The sequence below is a fragment of the Oncorhynchus tshawytscha genome, linkage group LG19 (assembly GCF_018296145.1).
Source record: "Oncorhynchus tshawytscha isolate Ot180627B linkage group LG19, Otsh_v2.0, whole genome shotgun sequence".
Classification (NCBI taxonomy): Eukaryota; Metazoa; Chordata; class Actinopteri; order Salmoniformes; family Salmonidae; genus Oncorhynchus; species Oncorhynchus tshawytscha.
In genome coordinates this window covers 49,704,946-49,728,164 of record NC_056447.1, presented here as the reverse complement: position 1 = coordinate 49,728,164, position 23,219 = coordinate 49,704,946, and the positions used below count along the sequence as shown (strand labels likewise).

The 23,219-nt window shown below is 51.0% G+C and overlaps 1 protein-coding gene across 1 annotated transcript in view; it reads left to right on the top strand.

Moving 5' to 3' along the window:
• The window catches only part of LOC112218894 (calcium-independent phospholipase A2-gamma), a 47,288-nt gene extending 24,454 nt beyond the window's left edge, over positions 1-22,834 (top strand). The window contains 2 exon segments of the mRNA XM_042301801.1: positions 19,683-19,878; positions 22,123-22,834. Coding sequence (XP_042157735.1) covers positions 19,683-19,878; positions 22,123-22,400 — 474 coding nt within the window. The 3' untranslated portion in view covers positions 22,401-22,834.
• The last annotated feature ends 385 nt before the right edge of the window (positions 22,835-23,219 follow it).

The window sequence follows — 23,219 nt, the reverse complement described above, 5'->3', positions numbered from 1 at the left end:
AGATAGAGAGGGAGGGAGGGATAGATAGAGAGAGGGAGGGAGGGATAGATAGATAGAGAGGAGGGAGGGATAGATAGAGAGAGGAGGGAGGGAGGGAGGGATAGATAGAGAGGGAGGGAGGATAGAGAGAGGAGAGGGAGAGAGGGAGGGATAGATAGAGAGAGAGGGAGGGAGGGATAGATAGAGAGAGGAGAGGGAGGGATAGATAGAGAGAGGAGGAGGATAGATAGAGAGAGGGAGGGATAGATAGAGGGAGGGAGGGATAGATAGAGAGAGGGAGGGAGGGATAGAGAGAGGGAGGGAGGGATAGAGAGAGGAGGGAGGGATAGAGAGGGAGGGAGGGATAGAGAGAGGGAGGAGGGATAGAGGAGGGAGGATAGATAGAGAGAGGAGGGAGGGATAGAGAGGGAAGGGAGGGATAGAGAGAGGGAGGGAGGGATAGATAGAGAGGGAGGGGAGGAGGGAGGGATAGATAGAGAGGAGGATAGATAGAGAGGGAGGGATAAGGAGGGATAGATAGAGAGGGAGGGATAGATAGAGAGGGGGAGGGATAGATAGAGAGAGGGAGGGAGGGATAGATAGAGAGGGAGGGATAGATAGAGGAGGGAGGGATAGATGTCGAGAAGGAAGAGGAGGGATAGAGAGAGGAGGAAGAGAGAGAGAGGGAGGGATAGAGAGAGAGAAGGGAGGATAGAGAGGAGGGAGGGATAGAGAGAGGGAGGGAGAGAGAGAGGGATGGATAGAGAGGAGGAGGGATAGAAGAAGAGGAGGGATAGAAGAGAGGAGGATAGGGATAGGGAAGGAAAGGATAAAGAGGGATAGAGAGGGGGGGAAGAGAGGGGAGAGGGAGAGGGAGGAAGGGATAGAAGAGAGGGAGGAAGGGATAAAGAGAGAGAAGGGAGAAGGGATAGAAAGAGGAGGGAGGGATAGAGAGAGGAGGAGGGATAGATAGAGAGAGAGGAGGAGGGATAGATAGAAGGATAGGGAGGAGGAAAGGAGGAATAGAAGAGGAGGAGGGAGGGATAGGATCGAGAGGAGGAGAGGGAGGGATAGATAGAGAGAAGGAGGAGGATAGATAGAGAGAGGGAGGGAGGGATAGATAGAGGAGGAAGGAGGGATAGAGAGGGAGGAGAGGATAGATAGGAGGAGGGAGGGAGGGAGGGAGGATAGAGGGGGATAGAGAGGGAGGGATAGAGGGAGAGGGGAGGGATAGATAGAGAGGAAGGGAAGGAGGGAGAGAGAGAGAGGGAGGGATGGATAGATAGAAGAGGAGGGAGGATAGAGAGAGAGGAGGGAGGGATAAAGGAGGGATAGAGAGGGAGAGAGGAAGGAGGGATAGAGGAGAGGAGGGAGGGATAGAGAGAGGGGGAGGATAGAGAGAGAGGAGGGAGGGAGGGATAGAATTGGAGGGATAGATAGAGAGAGGAGGGAGGGAGAGGGGATAGATAGAGGGGAGGGATAGATAGAAGAGGGAGGGATAGAGAGGAGGAGAGATGGATAGGAGAGATAAGGGATAAAGGGAGGATAGGAAAGGAGGGATAGAGGAGGAGGGAAGGAGGGATAGAGAGAAGGAGGGAAGGATAGAGGAGGAAGGAGGAGAAGGGAGGGATAGCTAGAGAAGAGGAGGGAAGGATAGAGGGAGGGAGGGAAGGAGGATAAAGAAGGAAGGAGGGGATAGATAGAGAGGAGGAGGAGAGAGAGAAGGGATCGGATAGGGGAGGAGGGAGGGATAGATAGGAGGAAGGGATAAAGAGGGGCGGATAGAAGAGGGGATAGAAGGGGAGGAAGGATAGAGAGAAGGGGAGGGAGAAAGAGGAGGGAGGGATAGAGAAGGGGAGAGAGGAGGGATAGCTAGATAGAAAGGAGGGATAGAGAGAAAGGGAGGGATAGAGGGAGGATAGAAGAGGGAGGGAAGGATAGAGAAAGAAAGAGGAAGAGGAGGGAGGAGGATAGGAGGAGGGATAAGAAAGGAGGGAGGATAGAAGGGAGAGGATAGAGAGAGAGAGATAGAGAAGAGGAGGGATAGAGAGAGGAGGATAGAGAGAGAGGATAGATAGAGAAGAGAGGGAGGGATAGAGAGAGAGGAGGAGGGATAGAGAAGGGGAGGGATAGAGAGAGATAGAGAGGGAGGGATAGAGAGAGGGAGGAAAGATAGAAGGGAGGATAGAGAAGAGAAAGGGAGGGAAAGGATAGAGGAAAGGGATAAAAGAGAGAAGGGAGGGATAGATAGAAGAAGGGAAGGAAGGGATAGAAGAAGGAGAGGAAGGAGGGATAAAGGATAAAGAAGGGATAAAAGGATAGGGAGAAGGGAGGAGGATAGGGATAGAGAGGGAGGGAGGATAGAGAGAGGAGGAGGAGGGATAGAGAGGAGGAGGGATAGAGAGGAGGGGAGGGATAGAGAGGAGGAGGAGGATAGAGAGAGGAGGAGGGAGGGATAGAGAGAGGAGGATAGAAGAGAGGGAGGGATGGATAGATAGAGGGGAGGAGGGATAGATAGATAGAGAGGGATAGATAGATAGAGAGGAGGGATAGATAGAGAGGAGGGGAGGGATAGATAGAAGGAGGAGGAAAGGATTGATAGAGAGAGGAGGAGGGATTGAAGGGAGGGATAGAGAGAATGAGGATGGATAGAGGAGGATGGATAGAGAGAGGAGGATGGATAGATAGAAGAATGGATAGATAGAAAGGGAGGGAGGGATAGATAGAGAGAGGGAGGAGGGATAGATAGATAGAGAGGGATAGAGAGAGGGAGGGAGGGATAGATAGAGAGGGGGAGGAGGGAGAAGGATAGAATATAGAGAGGAGGGATAGATAGATAGAGGAGGAGGGAGGGATAGATAGAGGAGAGGAGGGATAGATAGAGAGGGGAGGAGGGATAGATAGAGAGAGGAGGGAGGGATAGATAGAGAGGGAGGGAGGGATAGATAGAGAGGGAGGGAGGGATAGAGAGAGGAGGAGGATAGAGAGAGGGAGGGAGGAGGATAGAGAGAGAGAGGGAGGGAGGGGATAGATAGAGAGAGGGAGGAGGGATAGAGAGAGGGAGGGATAGAGAGAGGAAGAGGGAGGGAGGATAAAGAGAGGGAGGGAGGGATAGAGAGAGGGATGGATAGGAGGGAGGGATAGAGAGGGGAGGGAGGATAGAGAGGGGGAGGAGGAGGAGGGAGGGATAGAGAGAGGGAGGGAGGGATAGAGAGGAGGGATAGAGGAGGATAGAGAGGAGAGGAGGGAGGGATAGAGAAAGGAGAGGGAGGGAGAGAGAGAGGGAGAGGATAGAGAGAGAGGGAGGGATAGAAGAGGGAGGGATAGATAGGGAGAGAGGGGAGGGAGGGATAGATAGAGGAGGAGGAGGGATAGATAGAGAGAGAGGAGGGATAGAGGAGGGATAGGAGAGGAGGAGGGAGGGATAGAGAGGAGGGAGGGAGGGATAGATAGAGAGGGAGGGAGGGATAGATAGAGAGGGAGGATAGAGGGGAGGAGAGGGAGGGATAGAGGGGAGAGGAGGGAGGAGGGATAGATAGATAGATAGAGGGAGGGAGGGAGGGAGAGAGAGAGAGGAGGGATGGATAGATAGAAGAGGAGGAGGGATAGAGAGAGAGGGAGGGATAGAGAGAGGGAGGGATAGAGAGGAGAGAGAGGGAGGGATAGAGAGAGAGGAGGAGGGATAGAGAGAGGGAGGGATAGAGAGAGGAGGGAGGGAGGGATAGAGAGAGGAGGATAGATAGAGAGAGGGAGGAGGAAGAGAGGATAGATAGAGAGGATAGGATAGAGAGAAGGGAGGGATAGAGAGGGGAGGGAGAGATGGATAGAGAGAGAGGGATAGAGAGAGGGAGGAGGGATAGATGGAGAGAGATGGAGGGATAGAGAGAGAGAGGAGGGAGGGATAGAGAGAGGAAAGAGGGGAGGGAGAGAGGGAGGGATAGCTAGCTAGAGAGAGGGGAGGGGAAGGATAGAGGGAGGGAGGAGGGAGGGAGGGATAGAGAGAGGGAGGAGGGATAGATAGAGGAGGGAGGGAGGGAGAGGGATAGGATAGATAGAGGAGGGAGGGAGGATAGATAGAGGCGGGATAGAGAGGGGGGCGGGATAGAGAGGGGAGGGATAGAGAGAGGGAGGGAGGGATAGAGAGAGAGGAGGGAGAGAGGAGGAGGGATAGAGAGAGAGGGAGGGAGGGATAGGGAGGAGGGATAGAGAGAGAGGGAGGGAGGGATAGAGAGAGGAGGGATAGAGAAGAGAGAAGAGAGGAGGGATAGAGGGAGGATAGAGAGAGGGGAGGATATAGAGAGAGGGATAGATAGAGAGAGAGAGAGGAGGGGATAGGAGAGAGGGAGGATAGAGAGATAGGAGGAGGAGGATAGAGAGGAGGGAGAGAAGAGAGAGGGAGGGATAGAGGGAGGATAGAGAGGAGAGGAGGAGAGGGATAGAGAGAGGGAGGAGGATAGATAGAGAGAGGGAGGGAGGGAGGGATAGAGAGAGAGGGAGGGATAGATAGAGAGGGGAGGGAGGGATAGAGAGGGAGGGAGAGAGGGAGGGAGGGATAGGGATAGAGAGGAGGAGGGAAGGGATAGAGAGAGGAGGGAGGATAGAAGAGGGAGGGAGGGAGGGATAGAGGAGGAGGGAGGGATAGAGAGGAGGGAGGGATAGAGGGAGGGAGGGATAGAGAGAGGAGGGAGGAGGGATAGAGAGAGGAGGAGGGATAGAGAGAGGGAGGGAGGGATAGAGAGAGAGAGGGGAGGGAGGGAGAGAGAGAGGGAGGGATGGATAGATAGAGGGAGAGGGAGGGATAGATAGATAGAGGATAGATAGATAGAGAGAGGGAGGGATAGATAGAGAGAGGGAGGGAGGGATAGATAGAAGAGGGAGGGAGGGATTGATAGAGAGAGGAGGAGGGATTGATAGAGGGGAGGGATAGAGAGAGGGAGGATGGATAGAGAGAGGAGGATGGATAGAGAGAGGGAGGGATAGATAGAGAGAGGATGGATAGATAGAGAGGGAGGGAGGGATAGATAGAGAGAGGGAGGGAGGATAGATAGAGAGAGGGATAGAGAGGGAGGAGGGATAGATAGAGAGAGGAGGAGGAGGGATAGATAGAGGGAGGGATAGATAGAGAGGAGGGAGGGAGGGATAGATAGAGAGAGAGGGAGGGGGATAGATAGAGAGAGGAGGAGGATAGATAGAGAGGGAGGGAGGAGGGATAGATAGAGAGAGGAGGGAGGGATAGATAGAGAGAGGAGGGAGGGATAGATAGAAGAGGAGGGAGGGGATAGAGAGGGGGGAGGGAGGGATAGAGAGAGGAGGGAGGATAGAAGAGAGAAGGGAGGATAGATAGAGAGAGGAGGGAGGGATAGAGAGGGGAGGGAGGGATAGAGAGAGGGAGGAGGGAGGGATAAAGAGAGGGAGGGAGGAGGGATGAGGGATGGATAGAGAGGGAGAGGGATAGAGAGAGAGGAGGGAGGGATAGAGAGGGAGGATAGAGAGGGGAGGGAGGGATAGAGAGGAGAGGAGGGATAGAGAGGGAGGATAGAGAGGGAGAGGAGGGAGGGATAGAGAGAGGATAGAGAGAGAGAGGGAGGGAGGGATAGAGAGAGAGAGGGAGGGAGGGAGGGATAGAGAGAGAGGGGGAGGGAGGGATAGATAGAGAGGGAGGGAGGGATAGAGAGGATAGAGAGAGAGGGAGGGAGGGATAGAGAGAGAGAGAGAGGGAGGGAGGGAGAGGATAGATAGAGAGGGAGGGAGGGATAGATAGAGAGAGGAGGGTGAGGATAGATAGAGGAGGGAGGGATAGAGAGGGAGGGAGAGGGAGGATAGAGGGGAGGGAGGGAGGGATAGATAGAGAGAGGAGGGATAGAGAGGGAGGGAGAGGGAGGGATAGAGAGGGAGGGAGAGGGAGGAGGGATAGATAGATAGAGGGAGGGAGGGAGGAGAGAGAGAGGGAGGGATGGATAGATAGAGAGAGAGGGAGGGAGGGATAGAGAGAGGGAGGGAGGGATAGAGAGAGAGGAGGGATAGAGAGGGAGAGAGGGAGGGATAGAGAGAGAGAGGGAGGGATAGAGAGGGAGGGATAGAGAGAGGGGGAGGGAGGGATAGAGAGGGAGGGATAGATAGAGAGAGGAGGGAGGAGAGGGATAGATAGAGGAGGGATAGATAGAGAGGGGAGGGATAGAGAGGAGGGAGAGATGGATAGAGAGAAGGGATAGAGAGAGGGAGGGAGGGATAGAGGGGAGGGATAGATGGAGAGAGATGGAGGGATAGAGAGAGAGGGAGGGAGAGGGATAGAGAGAGGAGGAGGGAGAGAGGGAGGGATAGCTAGAGAGAGGAGAGGAAAGGATAGAGGGGGGAGGGAGGAGGGATAGAGAGAGGGAGGAGGGATAGATAGAGAGAGGAGGGAGGGAGAGAGAGGGATAGATAGAGGAGGGAGGGAGGGATAGATAGAGGGGGGATAGAGGGGGGGCGGGATAGGGGGGAGGATAGAGAGGGAGGGAGGGATAGAGAGAGAGAGGGGAGGGAGAGAGGGGGAGGATAGAGAGAGGGAGAGAGAGGGAGGGATAGCTAGATAGAAAAGGGAGGGATAGAGAGAAAGGAGGATAGAGAGAGAGGGAGGGATAGAGAGAGAGGAGGGGAGGGATAGAGAAGAGAGGGAGAGGAGGGAGGGATAGGGAGGGAGGGATAGGGGAGGAGGGAGGGATAGAGAGGAGGGAGGGATAGAGAGAGGAGGGATAGAGAGGGAGGGAGAGGGATAGAGAGGGAGGATAGAGAGAGAGGGATAGATAGAGAGAGAGAGAGAGGGAGGGATAGAGAGAGAGGGAGGGATAGAGAGAGAGGGGATAGAGAGAGATAGAGAGAGGAGGGATAGAGAGAGAGAGGGGATAGAGAGGAGGATAGAGAGGAGGGAGGGATAGAGGAGGAGGGATAGAGAGAGAGGGAGGGATAGATAGAGAGAGGGAGGGAGGGATAGAGAGGGAGGGAGAGGGAGGGAGGGATAGGGATAGAGAGGAGGGATAGGGATAGAGAGAGGGAGGGAGGATAGAGAGGGAGGAGGGATAGAGAGAGGGAGGGAGGGAGGGATAGAGAGAGGGGAGGGAGGGATAGAGAGAGGAGGGAGGGATAGAGAGGGAGGAGGGATAGAGAGGAGGGAGGGATAGAGAGAGGGAGGGATAGAGAGAGGGAGGGATGGATAGATAGAGGAGGGAGGGATAGATAGATAGAGAGAGGGATAGATAGATAGAGAGGGAGGGATAGATAGAGAGGGGAGGGAGGGATAGATAGAGAGAGGGAGGGAGGGATTGATAGAGAGAGGGAGGGAGGGATTGATAGAGGAGGGATAGAGAGAGAGGGAGGGATGGATAGAGAGGGAGGGATGGATAGAGAGGGAGGGATGGATAGATAGAGAGAGGGATGGATAGATAGAGAGGAGGGAGGGATAGATAGAGAGAGGAGGAGGGATAGATAGATAGAGAGGATAGAGAGAGGAGGAGGGATAGATAGAGAGAGGAGGGAGGGAGGGATAGATAGAGAGGGAGGGATAGATAGAGAGGAGGGAGGAGGGATAGATAGAGGGAGGGAGGGATAGATAGAGAGAGAGGGGAGGGAGGGATAGATAGAGAGGGAGGGAGGGATAGATAGAGGGAGGGAGGGATAGATAGAGGGAGGAGGGATAGAGAGGAGGGAGGGAGGGATAGAGAGGAGGGAGGATAGAGAGAGAGGAGGATAGATAGAGAGGAGGGAGGGAGGGATAGAGAGGGAGGAGGGATAGAGAGAGGGAGGGAGGGAGGGAGGGATAAAGAGAGGGAGGAGGAGGGATAGAGAGGGATGGATAGAGAGGGAGGATAGAGAGGAGGAGGGATAGAGAGGGAGGATAGAGAGAGGGAGGGAGGGATAGAGAGAGGGGAGGGAGGGATAGAGAGGGAGGGATAGAGAGGGAGGGATAGAGAGGAGAGGGAGGGAGGGATAGAGAGAGAGGGGAGGAAGAGAGAGAGAGGGGAGGGATAGAGAGAGAGAGAGGGGAGGGATAGAGAGGGAGGGAGGGATAGAGAGAGGAGGGAGAGGGAGGGAGGGATAGATAGAGAGAGGAGGAGGGATAGATAGAGAGGGAGGGAGGGATAGATAGAGAGGGAGGGATAGAGAGGAGGGAGAGGGAGGGATAGAGAGGAGGAGGGAGGGATAGATAGAGAGAGGAGGGAGGGATAGATAGAGAGGGAGGGATAGAGAGGGAGGGAGAGGGAGGGATAGAGAGGGAGGGAGAGGGGAGGGAGGGATAGATAGATAGATAGAGGGAGGGAGGGAGGGAGAGAGAGAGAGGAGGGATGGATAGATAGAGAGAGAAGGAGGGAGATAGAGAAGAGGAGGGAGGATAGAAGAGGAGGGATAGAGAGGGAGAGAGAGGGAGGGATAGAGAGAGAGGAGGGAGGGATAGAGAGGGAGGGATAGAGAGAGGGAGGGAGGGATAGAGAGAGGGAGGGATAGATAGAGAGAGGAGGGAGGGAGAGAGAGGGATAGATAGAGGGAGGGATAGATAGAGAGAGGGAGGGATAGGAGGGGGGAGGAGAGATGGATAGAGAGGGATAGAGAGAGAGGGAGGGAGGGATAGATGGAGAGAGATGGAGGATAGAGAGAGAGAGGAGGAGGGATAGAGAGAGGGAGGGAGGGAGAGAGGGAGGGATAGCTAGCTAGAGAGAGAGGGAGGGAAGGATAGAGGGAGGGAGGGAGGAGAGGAGGGATAGAGAGAGGAGGGAGGGATAGATAGAGAGAGGGAGGGAGGGAGAGAGGAGGGATAGATAGAGGAGAGGGAGGGAGGGATAGATAGAGGGGCGGGATAGAGGGGGGGCGGGATAGAGAGGGGAGGGATAGAAGAGGAGGGAGGATAGAGAGAGAGAGGGAGGGAGGGGGAGGAGAGGGATAGAGAGAGGGAGGGAGGGATAGGGAGGGAGGGATAGAGAGAGGAGGGAGGATAGAGAGAGGGATAGAGAGAGAGAGAGAGAGAGAGAGGGGAGGATAGAGAGAGAGGGAGGGATAGAGAGGATAGATAGAGAGAGAGAGAGGAGGGATAGAGAGAGGGGAGGGATAGAGAGAGGGAGGGATAGAGAGAGATAGAGAGAGGGAGGGATAGAGAGAGAGAGAGGGAGGGATAGAGAGGGAGGGATAGAGAGAGAGGGGAGGGAGGGATAGAGAGAGGAGGGAGGGAGGGATAGATAGAGAGGGAGGGAGGGAGGGATAGAGAGAGAGAGGGAGGGATAGATAGAGAGAGGAGGGAGGATAGAGAGGGGGAGAGGAGGAGGGATAGGGATAGAGAGAGGAGGGATAGGGATAGAGAGGGAGGGAGGGATAGAGAGAGGGGGGGGAGGGATAGAGAGGGGGGAGGGATAGAGAGGGAGGAGGGATAGAGGGAGAGGGATAGAGAGAGGAGGAGGGATAGAGAGAGGAGGGAGGGATAGAGAGAGGGAGGGAGGGATAGAGAGAGGGAGGGAGGGAGAGAGAGAGGGAGGGATGGATAGATAGAGGAGGGAGGGATAGATAGATAGAGAGAGGGATAGATAGATAGAGGAGGGATAGATAGAGAGAGGAGGAGGGATAGATAGAGAGAGGAGGAGGGATTGATAGAGAGAGGAGGGAGGGATTGATAGAGGAGGGATAGAGAGAGAGGGATGGATAGAGAGAGGGAGGGATGGATAGAGAGAGGGATGGATAGATAGAGAGAGGGATGGATAGATAGAGGGAGGGAGGGATAGATAGAGAGAGGAGGAGGGATAGATAGATAGAGGGGATAGAGAGAGGAGGGAGGGATAGATAGAGAGAGGGAGGGAGGGAGGGATAGATAGAGGGAGGGATAGATAGAGAGAGGGAGGAGGAGGGATAGATAGAGAGGGGAGGGAGGGATAGATAGAGAGGGGAGGAGAGGATAGATAGAGAGAGGGAGGAGGAGGGATAGATAGAGAGAGGGAGGGAGGGATAGATAGAGAGAGGGAGGAGGGATAGATAGAGAGAGGAGGGGAGGGGGATAGAGAGAGGAGGAGGGATAGAGAGAGGAGGGGAGGGATAGAGAGAGGAGGGAGGGATAGATAGAGAGAGGAGGGAGGGATAGAGAGAGGAGGGAGGGATAGAGAGAGGGAGGGAAGGAGGGAGGGATAAAGAGGAGGGGAGGAGGGATAGAGAGGGATGGATAGAGAGAGGGAGGGATAGAGAGAGAGGGAGGGAGGGATAGAGGGGAGGGATAGAGAGAGAGAGGGAGGGATAGAGAGGGGAGGGAGGATAGAGAGGGAGGATAGAGAGGAGAGGAGGGAGGGATAGAGAGAGAGGGAGGAAGAGAGAGAGAGAGGAGGGATAGAGAGAGAGAGAGGGAGGGATAGAGAGGAGGGAGGATAGAGAGAGAGGGAGGGAGAGAGAGAGAGGATGGATAGAGAGAGGAGGGAGGGATAGAGAGAGAGAGGAGGGAGGGATAGAGACGGGGAGGAGGGATAGAGAGGGAGAGGGAGGGAGGGATAGAGAGAGAGGGAGGAAGGGATAGAGAGAGAGAGGAGGAAGGATAGAGAGAGAGGGAGGGATAGAGAGAGGGATAGAGAGAGAGAGGGAGGGAGGGATAGAGAGAGAGAGGGAGGGAGGATAGATAGAGAGAGGGAGGGAGGGATAGAGAGAGGGATAGAGAGAGAGAGGGAGGGATAGAGAGAGAGAGGAGGGAGGGATAGATAGAGAGGGGAGGGAGGGATAGATAGAGAGAGGGAGGGATAGAGAGAGGAGGGAGGGAGGGAGGGATAGAGAGGAGGGAGAGGAGGGATAGAGAGGGAGGGAGGGAGGGAGGGATAGATAGAGAGGGAGGGAGGGATAGATAGAGGGAGGGATAGAGAGGGAGGGAGAGGGAGGGATAGAGAGGGAGGGATAGATAGAGAGAGGGAGGGATAGATAGAGGGAGGGAGGGAGGGAGAGAGAGAGGGAGGGATGGATAGATAGAGAGGAGGGAGGGATAGAGAGAGAGGGAGGGAGGGATAGAGAGAGGGGAGGGATAGAGAGGAGAGAGAGGGAGGGATAGAGAGAGAGGGAGGGAGGGATAGAGAGAGGGAGGGAGGAGAGAGAGGGATAGATAGAGGAGGGATAGATAGAGAGGAGGGATAGAGAGGGGGAGGGAGAGATGGATAGAGAGAGAGGGATAGAGGAGGAGGGATAGAGAGAGAGGGAGGGAGGGATAGAGAGGAGGGATAGATGGAGAGAGATGGAGGGATAGAGAGAGAGGGAGGGAGGGAGGGATAGAGAGAGGGAGGAGGGAGAGAGGAGGGATAGCTAGAGAGAGAGAGGGAGGGAAGGATAGAGGGAGGGGAGGGAGGGAGGGATAGAGAGAGGGAGGGAGGGATAGATAGAGAGAGGGAGGGAGAGGGAGAGAGAGAGGGATAGATAGAGGGGAGGAGGGAGGGATAGATAGAGGGGGGGGCGGGATAGAGAGGGGCGGGATAGAGAGGGGGAGGGATAGAGAGAGGGAGGGAGGGATAGAGAGAGGAGAGGGAGGAGAGAGGGAGGGAGGGATAGAGAGAGAGGGAGGGAGGGAGAAGAGGAGGATAGCTAGATAGAGAAAGGGAGGGATAGAGAGAAAGGGAGGGATAGAGAGAAAGGAGGGATAGAGAGGAGGGATAGAGAGAGAGGAGGGAGGATAGAGAGAGAGGGAGAGAGAGAGAGGGAGGGATAGGGATAAAGGGAGGGAGGAGGAGAGAGGGAGGGGAGAGAGAGAGGAGGGAGGGATAGAGAGAGTGAGAGAGAGAGGGATAGATAGAGAGGGAGGGAGGGATAGAGAGAGAGGAGGGAGGGATAGAGAGAGAGGGAGGGATAGAGAGAGAGAGAGAGAGAGGGAGGGATAGAGAGAGAGAGAGGATAGATAGAGAGAGGGATAGAGAGAGAGAGGAGGGATAGAGAGAGGGGAGGGATAGAGAGGGAGGGATAGAGAGAGATAGAGAGAGGGAGGGATAGAGAGAGAGAGAGGGAGGGATAGAGAGGAGGATAGAGAGAGAGAGGGGGGAGGATAGAGAGAGGAGGGAGGGAGGGATAGATAGAGAGGGAGGGAGGGAGGGATAGAGAGAGAGGAGGAGGGATAGATAGAGAGAGGAGGGAGGGATAGAGAGGAGGGAGAGGGAGGGAGGGAAAGGGATAGAGAGAGGGAGGGATAGGGATAGAGAGAGGGAGGGAGGGATAGAGAGGGAGGGAGGGAGGGATAGAGAGAGGGAGGGAGGGATAGAGAGAGGGAGGAGGGATAGAGAGAGGGAGGGAGGGATAGAGAGAGGGAGGAGGGATAGAGAGAAGAGAAGGAGGGAGGGAGGGAGAGAGAGAGAGGGAGGGAGAGAGGGAGGGATAGAGAGAGAGGGAGGGAGGGAGGTATAGAGCGAGGGAGGGAGGTATAGAGCGAGGGAGGGATAGATAGAGAGAGGAGGGATAGAGAGAGCGAGGGAGGGATAGAGAGAGCGAGGGAGGGATAGCGAGAGAGGAGGGATAGCGAGAGAGGAGGGATAGCGAGAGAGAGGGAGGGATAGCGAGAGAGAGGATAGCAGGGAGAAGGGAGGGATAGAGGAGAGAGGAGGGATAGAGGAGAGGGAGGATAGCGAGAGAGGAGGATGGAGAGAGCAAGGGAGGGAGGGATGGAGAGAGCAAGGAGGGAGGGATGGAGAGAGCGAGGGAGGGATAGAGAGAGAGGGAGGGATAGAGAGAGAGAGGGAGGGATAGAGAGGAGGGAGGGAGAGAGAGAGAGGAGGGATAGAGAGAGAGAGAGGGATGGAGAGAGGATATAGAGAGAGGGAGGGATAGAGCGAGGAGGGAGAGGAGGGATGGAGAGAGCGAGGGAGGATAGAGAGAGAGGAGGATCGAGGGAGGGAGAGGGAGGGATGGAGAGGTAGAGAGGGAGGATGGAGAGAGAGGGAGGGATGGAGCGAGAGAAGAGGAGGGATAGAGCGAGGGAGGGATAGAGCAAGGAGGGAGAGAGCGAGAGGGAAAGGAGGGATGGGCGAGAGAGAGAGGAGGAATGGAGCGAGAGAGAGGGATAGAGAGAGAGAGGGAGGGATGGAGGGGGATAGGGAGGATAGAGAGAGAGGATGGAGCGAGAGGGAGGAGGGAGGATGGAGCGAGAGGGAGGGATGGAGCGAGAGAGGAGGGAGGGAGGATGAGAGAGAGAGAGAGAGAGATGGAGCGGGAGAGAGAGAGAGAGAGATTGAGGAGGGAGGAGAGGGAGAGGAGAGGGGATGGAGAGGGAGGGATGGAGAGAGAGCGAGAGGATGGAGAGAGATTGTGAGGAGGAAGTTGCTAATAGGAGCTGACAAACGCTGATGCGTGAAATGACTTTTACTGATCACAACGCTAGATGGGAATGGGGTTCTATCTAAATCACCCCCCCTAAAAATGGCTTAGTGGAACAATGCAGATAAGCCAACAAGTCTTGGCAGTAATGGCAGCAGAATTAATTTGAAGTAGGAACTAACCGTCCCTTAAATTGTAGCTATTTATTTTATTTTAGTTATCCTTTTATCCTGTCTCGTGCTCTTAATGGAACGTATGTCTGCTACTTCTTCATTAACACGCTAATTCTGTTTAATTCACCATTATTTTAGCAGTCAAACATGCTCCCACAGGTGCAGGCAGAGCCTTATTAGCTAGTAGGAATATTGTGGCCTGACTAAAACAAGTCTGATTTGTGTATCAACCATTACTGGCTGAAGGAGAGGGAACAACCCCAGGGGAGGAATGTTTCCCCAGGAGGAGTATGGAGGAGGACAGGTCTATCTTTAAACACCAGACCAGCATACATATTACACTGTATGTACAACACCATGTTTATTATTGAATTCAAATGATTGGAATCGGCTATTTTAGTCACACCCGTTGGTGACAGGTGTATAAAATCGAGCACACAGCCATGCAATCTGCATAGACAAACATTAGCCCCGTCATAGGATGCCATCTTTCCAACAAGTCAGTTTGTCATATTTCTGTCCTGCTAGAGCTGCCCGGTCAACTGTAAGTGCTATTATTGTGAAGTGGAAACGTCTAGGAGCAACAATGGCTCAGCCACGAAGTGGTAGGCCACACAATCTCACAGAACGGGACCGCAGAGTGCTGTAGTGTGTCTGTCCTCGGTGAAACTCACTACCGAGTTCCAAGCTGCCTCTGAAAGCAACATCAGCACATTAACAGTTTGTTGGGAACTTAATGAAATAGGTTTCCATGGCCAAGCAGCCGCACACAAGCCTAAGATCACCATGTGCAATGCCAAGCATCGGCTGGAGTGGTGTAAAGCTCGCCGCCATTGGACTCTGGAGCAGTAGAAACGCGTTCTCTGATGTGACGACCCTCCCACTCTGTCTGCCATATTCTGTCTTTGTTCTTGTTTCCTTATTAGGATGCCGGTGGGCGGAGTTGGGAGGGTCGTCAGCTTCATGGGAAACACCTGGGCCAGGTGTCTCCCAGGATAAATACACCTCTTCCACATTCATGGGGGAGACTCTCTCCATGCAGACACCTTTGTAGATTGTGTTGTGGTTCTTGGTGGCCTTTTGTTTGTTTGCTTTGGCACCTTTCAACACCCTGCATTATCACATTCATGCATGCAAAACACTCACTTACACTACTGATTACACACACCATTGTATATTTTCCTTAGTTGCTTTAGTTAATGAATATATATTCTGTTACTCATTATCTCAACGTTGTCTCCCTTTGTTACGGGCTTTGAGCCAGTTCGTGACACTGAAGTGATGAATCACGCTTCACCATCTGGCAGTTCGACTGACTAGTCTGGGTTTGGTGGAAGCCAGGGGAACGCTACCTTCCCCAATACATAGTGCCCACTGTGAAGTTTCGTTTGGACCCCTTAGTTCCAGTGAAGCGAAATCTAAATGCTACCCCATACAATGATATTCTAGATGATTCTGTGCTTCCAAATGTGTGGCAACAGTTTGGGGAAGGCCTTTTCCTGTTTTAGCATGACACTGCCCCCCGTGCACAAAGCGAGGTCCATACAGAAATGGTTTGTCTCAATCAGTGTGGAAGAACTTGACTGGCCTGCACAAAACCCGACCTCAACCCCATCAAACACATTTGGGAAGAATTTCAACGCTGACTGTGAGCCAGGCCTAATCGCCCAACATCAGTGTCTGAATGGAAGCAAGTCCCTGCAGAAATGTTCCAACATCTAGTGGAAAGCTTTCCCAGAAGAGTGGAGGCTGTTTATAGCAGCAATGTTCCAACATCTAGTGGAAAGCCTTCCCAGAAGAGTGGAGGCTGTTTATAGCAGCAATGTTCCAACATCTAGTGGAAAGCCTTCCCAGAAGAGTGGAGGCTGTTTATAGCAGCAATGTTCCAACATCTAGTGGAAAGCCTTCCCAGAAGAGTGGAGGCTGTTATAGCAGCAATGTTCCAACATCTAATGGAAAGCCTTGCCAGAAGAGAGAGTCTGTTATAGCAGCAATGTTCCAACATCTAATGGAAAGCCTTGCCAGAAGAGAGGAGTCTGTTATAGCTGCAAAGGGACCAACTGCATATTAATGCCCATGATTTTGGAATGAGATGTTCAAGCAGGTGTCCACATACTTTTGGGCATGTAGTGTAAGTATGTTTTGGCTTGCAGTTCTGCATCATGCTTCACCTTTCTGTCTTGTTCTGCCTTTGGTTCTACTTTGAAGGGCTGCTAAGCTGCCGTCCTGAACCTTTCTCCAATATTTCAATTGCAGTTTAGCCTTTGGCACTGGGGTTACACTCTGTCAAATCACCTCAATAGAGAGGGGCTGTACCCTTCACCCAAAGGAGGACATTTTGACCTGTGGGAAGAGCTGCTTTCTATACAGACATTGGCTACGGGATAGAGGTATTAAAATGAGACTTGCATTACAGCTCTAAATCCCTCTGAAGGGGAAGTGACCCTTGACCTGCGTCATGCTGAGTTTGACAGGCAGCTTCTGTTGCCTCTTTCTGTGTGCCCAGCTCATTTGCCACAGTTTGGCCCCTAAGTAAATAATTGTTTCTAACTTTAACCCTCCCGTCCAAATTATACACCCGGGTCTGAAGGAACCCTTTCTGTGAGAACATGGCAACGGTCCAAGTGTATAAGCCGTACCAGTATGGTTCTCAGATGAAAAGTCCCCCCCCCCTAAAGACCTCAAGCAGCGCTTCGGTGTGGCACTGGCATCAGTTGGGAAAGAAAAGCCGTGAGTGTACAGCTGAAAAGACTCCAAGCAGCGTTGCAAAGCATACAATGGCATCAGAAGTCTGACACCGTAATTGACATCCATGTCTTCAGGGAACAGTGGGTTTAACTGCCTTGCTCAGGGTCAGAATGACAGATTATTATTATGTTTTACCTTGTCAGCTCTGGGATTCGATCCAGCAACCTTTTGGCTACTGGTCCAATGCTCCTACCTGCAAAACCAGTCTTAGGAAACAGTCTTCTACCCAGATCCAGTATAATAATAATAACACCATGGAGTCTCTTCTTCAGTGTTTAAAAACAGACTTCCCTACATAGTGCACAACTTTTGACTAGGGCCCATAGGGCCTATTGGGCCCTGGTCAAAAGGAGTGTAGTGAATGTAGTGAATATGCTGTTATTCGGGATGCAGCCTGTGCTTCAATGAGCCGACTCTTGTCTATAAATGCTCCTAACAGGTGGCGAGTCATTGAGACACGTTGTGGCATTCAGAATGATTCTACTCTCGGCTGACTGGGAGACTGTGTGTCACACTAATTATGAGTGGAAGGCATTGTGCTCGGTGCTATTTGAAATCTGGCCACTCCAGCTATCAAGGAAAAGAAGCTGCCATGGCACATCTAAGCCACTACCATAATTAAAGACAATGGAGTCACTCAGTGGGTCACGTGATGATAAAGGCACTGAGTTGTTTTGTCCGGTTGGTCAGTGGACTTTGTCTAGTGCTTCTGTCTGCAGCCTGATTTCCTCCCATTAAGAGTACATCTAGCGTGCACACACACCGATCTGCAAGCCTACATCCACCAACCCCTATGGAAGTGTTTACACATACAGTACCAGTCAAAAGTTTGGACACACCTCCTCATTCAAGGGTTTTTCTTTATTACTATTTTCTACGTTGTAGAATAATAGTGAAGACATCAAAACTATGAAATCATGTGTAAAAAATATATATATATATTTTTTACATATATTTGAGATCCTTCAATGTAGCCGCATTTTGCTTTGAGTTTTGCACACTCTTGGCATTCTCTCAACCAGCTTCATGAGGTAGTCACCCGGAGTGCATTTCAATTAACAGGTGTGACATGTTAAGTTAATTTTGGGAATTTCTTTCCTTAATGCATTTGAGCCAATCAGTTTTGTTGTGACAAGGTAGGGATGGTATACAGAAGATAGCCCTATTTGGTAAAAGACCAAGTCTATATTATGGCAAGAATAGCTCAAATAAGCAAAGAGGAACGACCATCAATACTTTAAGACATGAAGGTCAGTCAATGCAGAACATTTCAACTACTTTTAAATTGAAAGAACTTTGAAAGTGCAGTTGCAAAAACCATCAAGCCCTGGTTTTCATGAGGACCGCCACGGGAATGGAAGACCCAGAGTTACCTCTGCTGCGGAGGATAAGTTCATTAGAGTTACCAGCCTCAGAAATTGCAGCCCAAATAAATGCTTCAGAGTTCAAGAAATAGACTCATCTCAACATCAACTGTTCAGAGGAGAATCAGGCCTTCATGGTCGAATTGCTGCAAAGAAACCACTACTAAAGGACCCCAATAATAAGAAGAAACTTGCTTGGGCCAAGAAACACAAGCAATGGACATTAGACCGGTGGAAAGCTGTCCTTTTGGTCTGATGAGTCAAAATGTAAAATTTTTGGTTCCAACCACTTGTCTTTGTGAGACGCAGTGTGGGTGAACAGATGATCTCTGCTCGTGCGGTTCCCACCGTGAAGCATGGAGGAGGAGGTGTGGGGGTGCTTTGCTGGTGACACTGTCAGGGATTTTTATTTAGAATTCAAGGCACACTTAACCAGCATGGCTACCACAGCATTCTGCAGCCATATGACATCCCATCTGGTTTGCACTTAGTCCCACTATCTTTTGTTTTTCAACAGGACAATGACCCAATACACTGCCAGGCTGTGTAAGGGATATTTAAACAAGGAGGAGAGTGATGGAGTGCTGCATCAGATGACCTGGCCTCCACAATCACCCAGCCTCAACCCAATTGAGATGGTTTGGGATGACTTGGACCGCAGAGTGAAGGAAAAGCAGCCAACAAGTGCTCAGCATATGTGGGAGCTCCTCCAAGAATGTTGGAAAAGCATTCCAGGTGAAGCTGGTTGAAAGAGTGCCAAGAGTTTTCAAAGCTGTCATCAAGGCAAAGGGTGGCTACTTTGAAGAACCTAAAATATATTTAACACTTTTGCTTACGAGATGATTCCATATGTGTTAATAGTTTTGATGTCTTCACTATTATTCTACAATGTTGAAAATAGTAAAAAACCCTTGAATGAGTGTGTCCAAACTTTTGACTGGTATTATAGTCCAGGAAGGGTTGCCTTATTTTCACAATGTTTAAGTAATCTTCTTTGTAGGAATACACGTATTAATCTTCTAGTTGAGACTTGCACTGCTTTCAAAAAGTATTCACATCCCTTGGACTGACTTATTCCACATTTTCTTGTTAAACCTGAATTCAAAATGTATTAAATACATATTTTTCTCACCCATCTACCTATACACAATACCCCAAAATAACAATGAAACATGTTTTTGCAAACGATTAGGTATTTATTGAAAATGAAGTTCAGAAATATCTCATGTACAGGAGGGATATAGTGATGGGAGAGGGCCCCTCCCCCACCGGGAAGGTCTGACTGCCCCTCCCCATGCGCACACACACTAAAATCTTCCCCCAGAGACTTTCTAGCTAGACACTCCAGGCCCCAGAGCTCCCACCCCCCAGCCTGGCCTCCCTAATGAGGGCTGGCCCCTCGGTGTTTGATCCTGTAGCCAACCCGAGGCCCCCAGCCTCATGCATATTCAACACCCCTCAGACCATACACTCCCATTGGTCCTGGGTGGCTGTTCGATATCAAAGCCAGTTAGACAGAAGGGAAGAGAAAAGATACAGCCGTGTGTCTGTGTCCTGTACGTGTGTCTGTGTCCTGTACGTGTGTCTGTGTCCTGTGCGTGTGTCTGTGTCCTGTGCGTGTGAAACTACATCATTGATCTGTTACCTTCCTTTCCACAGATGTTCATAAATTATTTAACAGCTGACGTTTTGGCTTTTCCTACTTTCCAAACTGCAACAAGCAAAGAAATCTTTTAAATTATCTTAGTGTGTAAATGCTAAATGATGCATATCAAAGCCAGTTAGACAGAAGGGAAGAGAAAATATACATAACTGTTTTTAAATCTATACTGTGTATTATTATTATTATTATTATTTAAATGTTTTAACTTTTATTTAACTAGGCAAATCAGTTAAGAACAAATTCTTATTTTCAATGACGGCTTACACCGGCCAAACCCAGACGACGTTGGGCCAATTGTGCGCTGCCCTATGGTACTCCCAATCACGGCCGGTTGTGATACAGCCTGGATTCAAACCAGGGTGTCTGTAGTGATGCCTCAAGCACTGAGATGCAGTGCCTTAGACCACTGTGCCACTCGGGAGCCCCAAATGGTCATAGCAATAGCAGGATCATAATAGTTCGTTCTCTCTCTGTCTCCAGGATGGAGGTCTCCTCATCAACAACCCCACAGCGTTGGCCATCCATGAGTGTAAATGCCTGTGGCCCAATACGCCGGTCCAGTGTGTGGTGTCACTGGGTACAGGCCGCGTGGAGACAGCTGGCAAAAACAACACCACGTACACCAGCCTCAAGACCAAGCTCACCAACGTCATCAGCTCTGCCACCGACACAGAGGGTACGTCTGGGTGGGTCCATGTACCCTCTGATATACATCTCTGCATCACTTCAGCAATACAAATTCTATAAGTCACATGCACCGAATACAACAGGTGTACAGTGAAATGCTTACTTACAACAGGCTCTAACCAACAATGCAGTTTAACAATGTAAAATAGGACAAAGAATAAAGTAACAAGCAGCTGTAAAATAACAATAATGTTCTAATGGACACTTTGATTCTCAACACATTTCCTAGTAAGGATGAGATGAGATGAAGGCAGTCTGTGGTTAGAGTAAATGTATTTTATTTAACTAGGCAAGTCCGTTATGAACAAATTCTTATTTACATTGACGGTCAAACCCGGGACGACGCTGGGCCATGGGACTCCCAATCACGGCCGGATGTGATACAGCCTGGATTCGAACCAGGGACTCTAGTGACACCTCTTGCAATGAGATGCAGTGCCTTAGACCACTGTGCCATCGGGGGCCCAGTAAAACAGGCATGCCCACACAGCCCCTGCATGACTTCAGGTCTACTTCACATCAACTGTACACATCAACTGTGTGCACACCTTATCTCTGTGCACACCTTATCTCTGTGCACACCTTATCTCTGTGCACACCTTATCTCTGTACACACCTTATCTCTGTACACACCAACACAGCCTGAAAGCTACACTGTTACTCGCCCCTCTCAGTGAGTGTCGTGGTACTGTAGGGGAGAGTGTTTTTGAAGAGGAAAACAGGCTTTTAAGCGTGTTAATCTGCTGGTTATAAATAACCCCTCTGAAAGGGGAGATGGGTGTAGAGAGGGAAAGATTCATCCCAAACTACAGGAGCACCACACACAGAGACACAGCATTCATCTGTTTCACCACTGATACAACACAGACACAGCACTCATCTGTTTCACCACTGATACAACACAGACACAGCACTCATCTGTTTCACCACTGATACAACACAGAGACACAGCACTCATCTGTTTCACCACTGATACAACACAGACACAGCACTCATCTGTTTCACCACTGATACAACACAGACACAGCACTCATCTGTTTCACTACTGATACAACACAGACACAGCACTCATCTGTTTCACTACACTACTGATACCACACACAGACACAGCACTCATCTGTTTCACCACTGATACAACACAGAGACACAGCACTCATCTGTTTCACTACTGATACAACACAGAGACACAGCACTCATCTGTTTCACTGCTGATACAACAGAGACACAGCACTCATCTGTTTCACTACTGATACAACACAGAGACACAGCACTCATCTGTTTCCCTGCTGACTACACAGAGACACCGATATCTGTTTCAACACAGACAGACACAGCACTCATCTGTTTCACTACTACAACACAGACACAGCAATCTGTTTCACAGACAACACAGAGACACAGCACTCATCTGTTTCACTACTGATACAACACAGAGACACAGCACTCATCTGTTTCACTACCACAACACAGACACAGCACTCATCTGTTTCACCACTGATACAACAGAGTGAATGCAGTTTTATTTGATCTATATCTCTAGGGTGGAATGTTTTTGTAATGAGAACACTAAAAACAATCCCTCCAACATCTGTGTATTTGTGGTGATAATGATATTATCTAGAGCATTGGTTGGGACCCAGAATCCACCACACAGCCTCCAGATATGTCATCTGAAAAGTGTGTTGAACAGAGTCAAACTCAATCTGTTATGTACTATAATGGCACACGTCTCCTGAACTGAGACTCATATTCCCACAGAGACGTGAGTGAGGTAACCTTGACGGGAACAGCTGCTGCAGTGTTAACTATAACCACAGACTTAATGGGTTCTTATTGAGACAAGTAGTGAGAATTAGTCTCCAGGTGTGTAGTTTGACAATAGTGTTAATAGAACCAGAGTTTTAGCTCCTGAACTAACACTAACCTCAACCTCACTTTCATGTCTCTGACCTGCTGTTTCCTATTGGAAAAGTCCCTTCAGGTACATCTAGACTGTTTCTGCCCTCATGACTCTCTCTCAAACTTCAGACTGTTTATTTCTGTGTCTATACTCTGTGTTTTGGGATATTCCATTGTAGCCCACAATTTATCTTTACGTTTTTGGGACTTAACCTTGTCCCTTGGAGGAAGATATTTTTAAGAAATAGTTATTCAACGGTGATGTATTTGTGCCATTTTGACCCGTTCGTGTGTTTGTGTAACCTTCACACCCCCTCCCTATTCTCCCAATCAGAAGTCCACATCATGCTCGATGCCCTCCTTCCACCCGACTCGTACTTCCGCTTCAACCCTTATATAAACGAGGACATCGCCCTGGATGAGAGCCGTGGTGAGAAGCTGAACCTGCTGCAGGCCGAGGGCCTGCGCTATCTGGACCGGAACCAGGAGAAGCTGCAGAAAGCTGCCCGGATACTCACCAGGGACAAGACCACCGTCCAGAGGCTGACTGAGTGGGCCAAGCTCAAACGTGACATGTACGATGGTATTCCCATCTTCAACTCCAAGCTGTAGGGGAGTAGGTCCCAGGCTCCACCACCACACAATACTAACTTCACCTAAAACTGGACTCTCTCCTAACACTGAATCCATACATAGAGTAATAGAATCTATATGTTAGTCTCTGTGGTTGTAGACGGTGTATTTTAAATTGGTAGAATACGTTTACTGATGTGTTTTTACTGCACCCATCTACGTGTTACTGCACCCATCTACGTGTTACTGCACCCATTTATGTGTTACTGCACCCATCTACGTGTTACTGCACCCATCTACGTGTTACTGCACCCATCTACGTGTTACTGCACCCATCTACGTGTGACTGCACCCATTTGACAGTGACTGTTTGCATGCTCTGGCAGCACTTGGAGGGGAGGGGGTGAGAGAGAGGGGTCTGGCAACACTTGAGGGGGAGAGAGAGAGGTCTGTCAACACTTGGAGGGGAGTGGGAGAGAGAGGGGTCTGGCAACACTTGGAGGGGGGGGTGAGAGAGGGTCTGGCAACACTTGGAGGGGGAGAGAGGTCTGGCAACACTTGAGGGGGAGAGAGAGAGGGGTCTGGCAACACTTGAGGGGGAGAGGAGAGAGAGAGGTCTGGCAACACTTGGAGGGGAGGGGGAGGTCTGGCAACACTTGGAGGGGGGGGGAGAGAGAGAGGTCTGGCAACACTCTGGCAACACTTGGAGGGGAGGGGGAGAGAGAGAGGTCTGGCAACACTTGGAGGGGAGGGGGAGAGAGAGGTCTGGCAACACTTGGAGGGAGGGGAGTCTGGCAACACTTGGAGGGGAGGGGGAGAGAGAGAGGTCTGGCAACACTTGGAGGGGAGGGGGTGAGA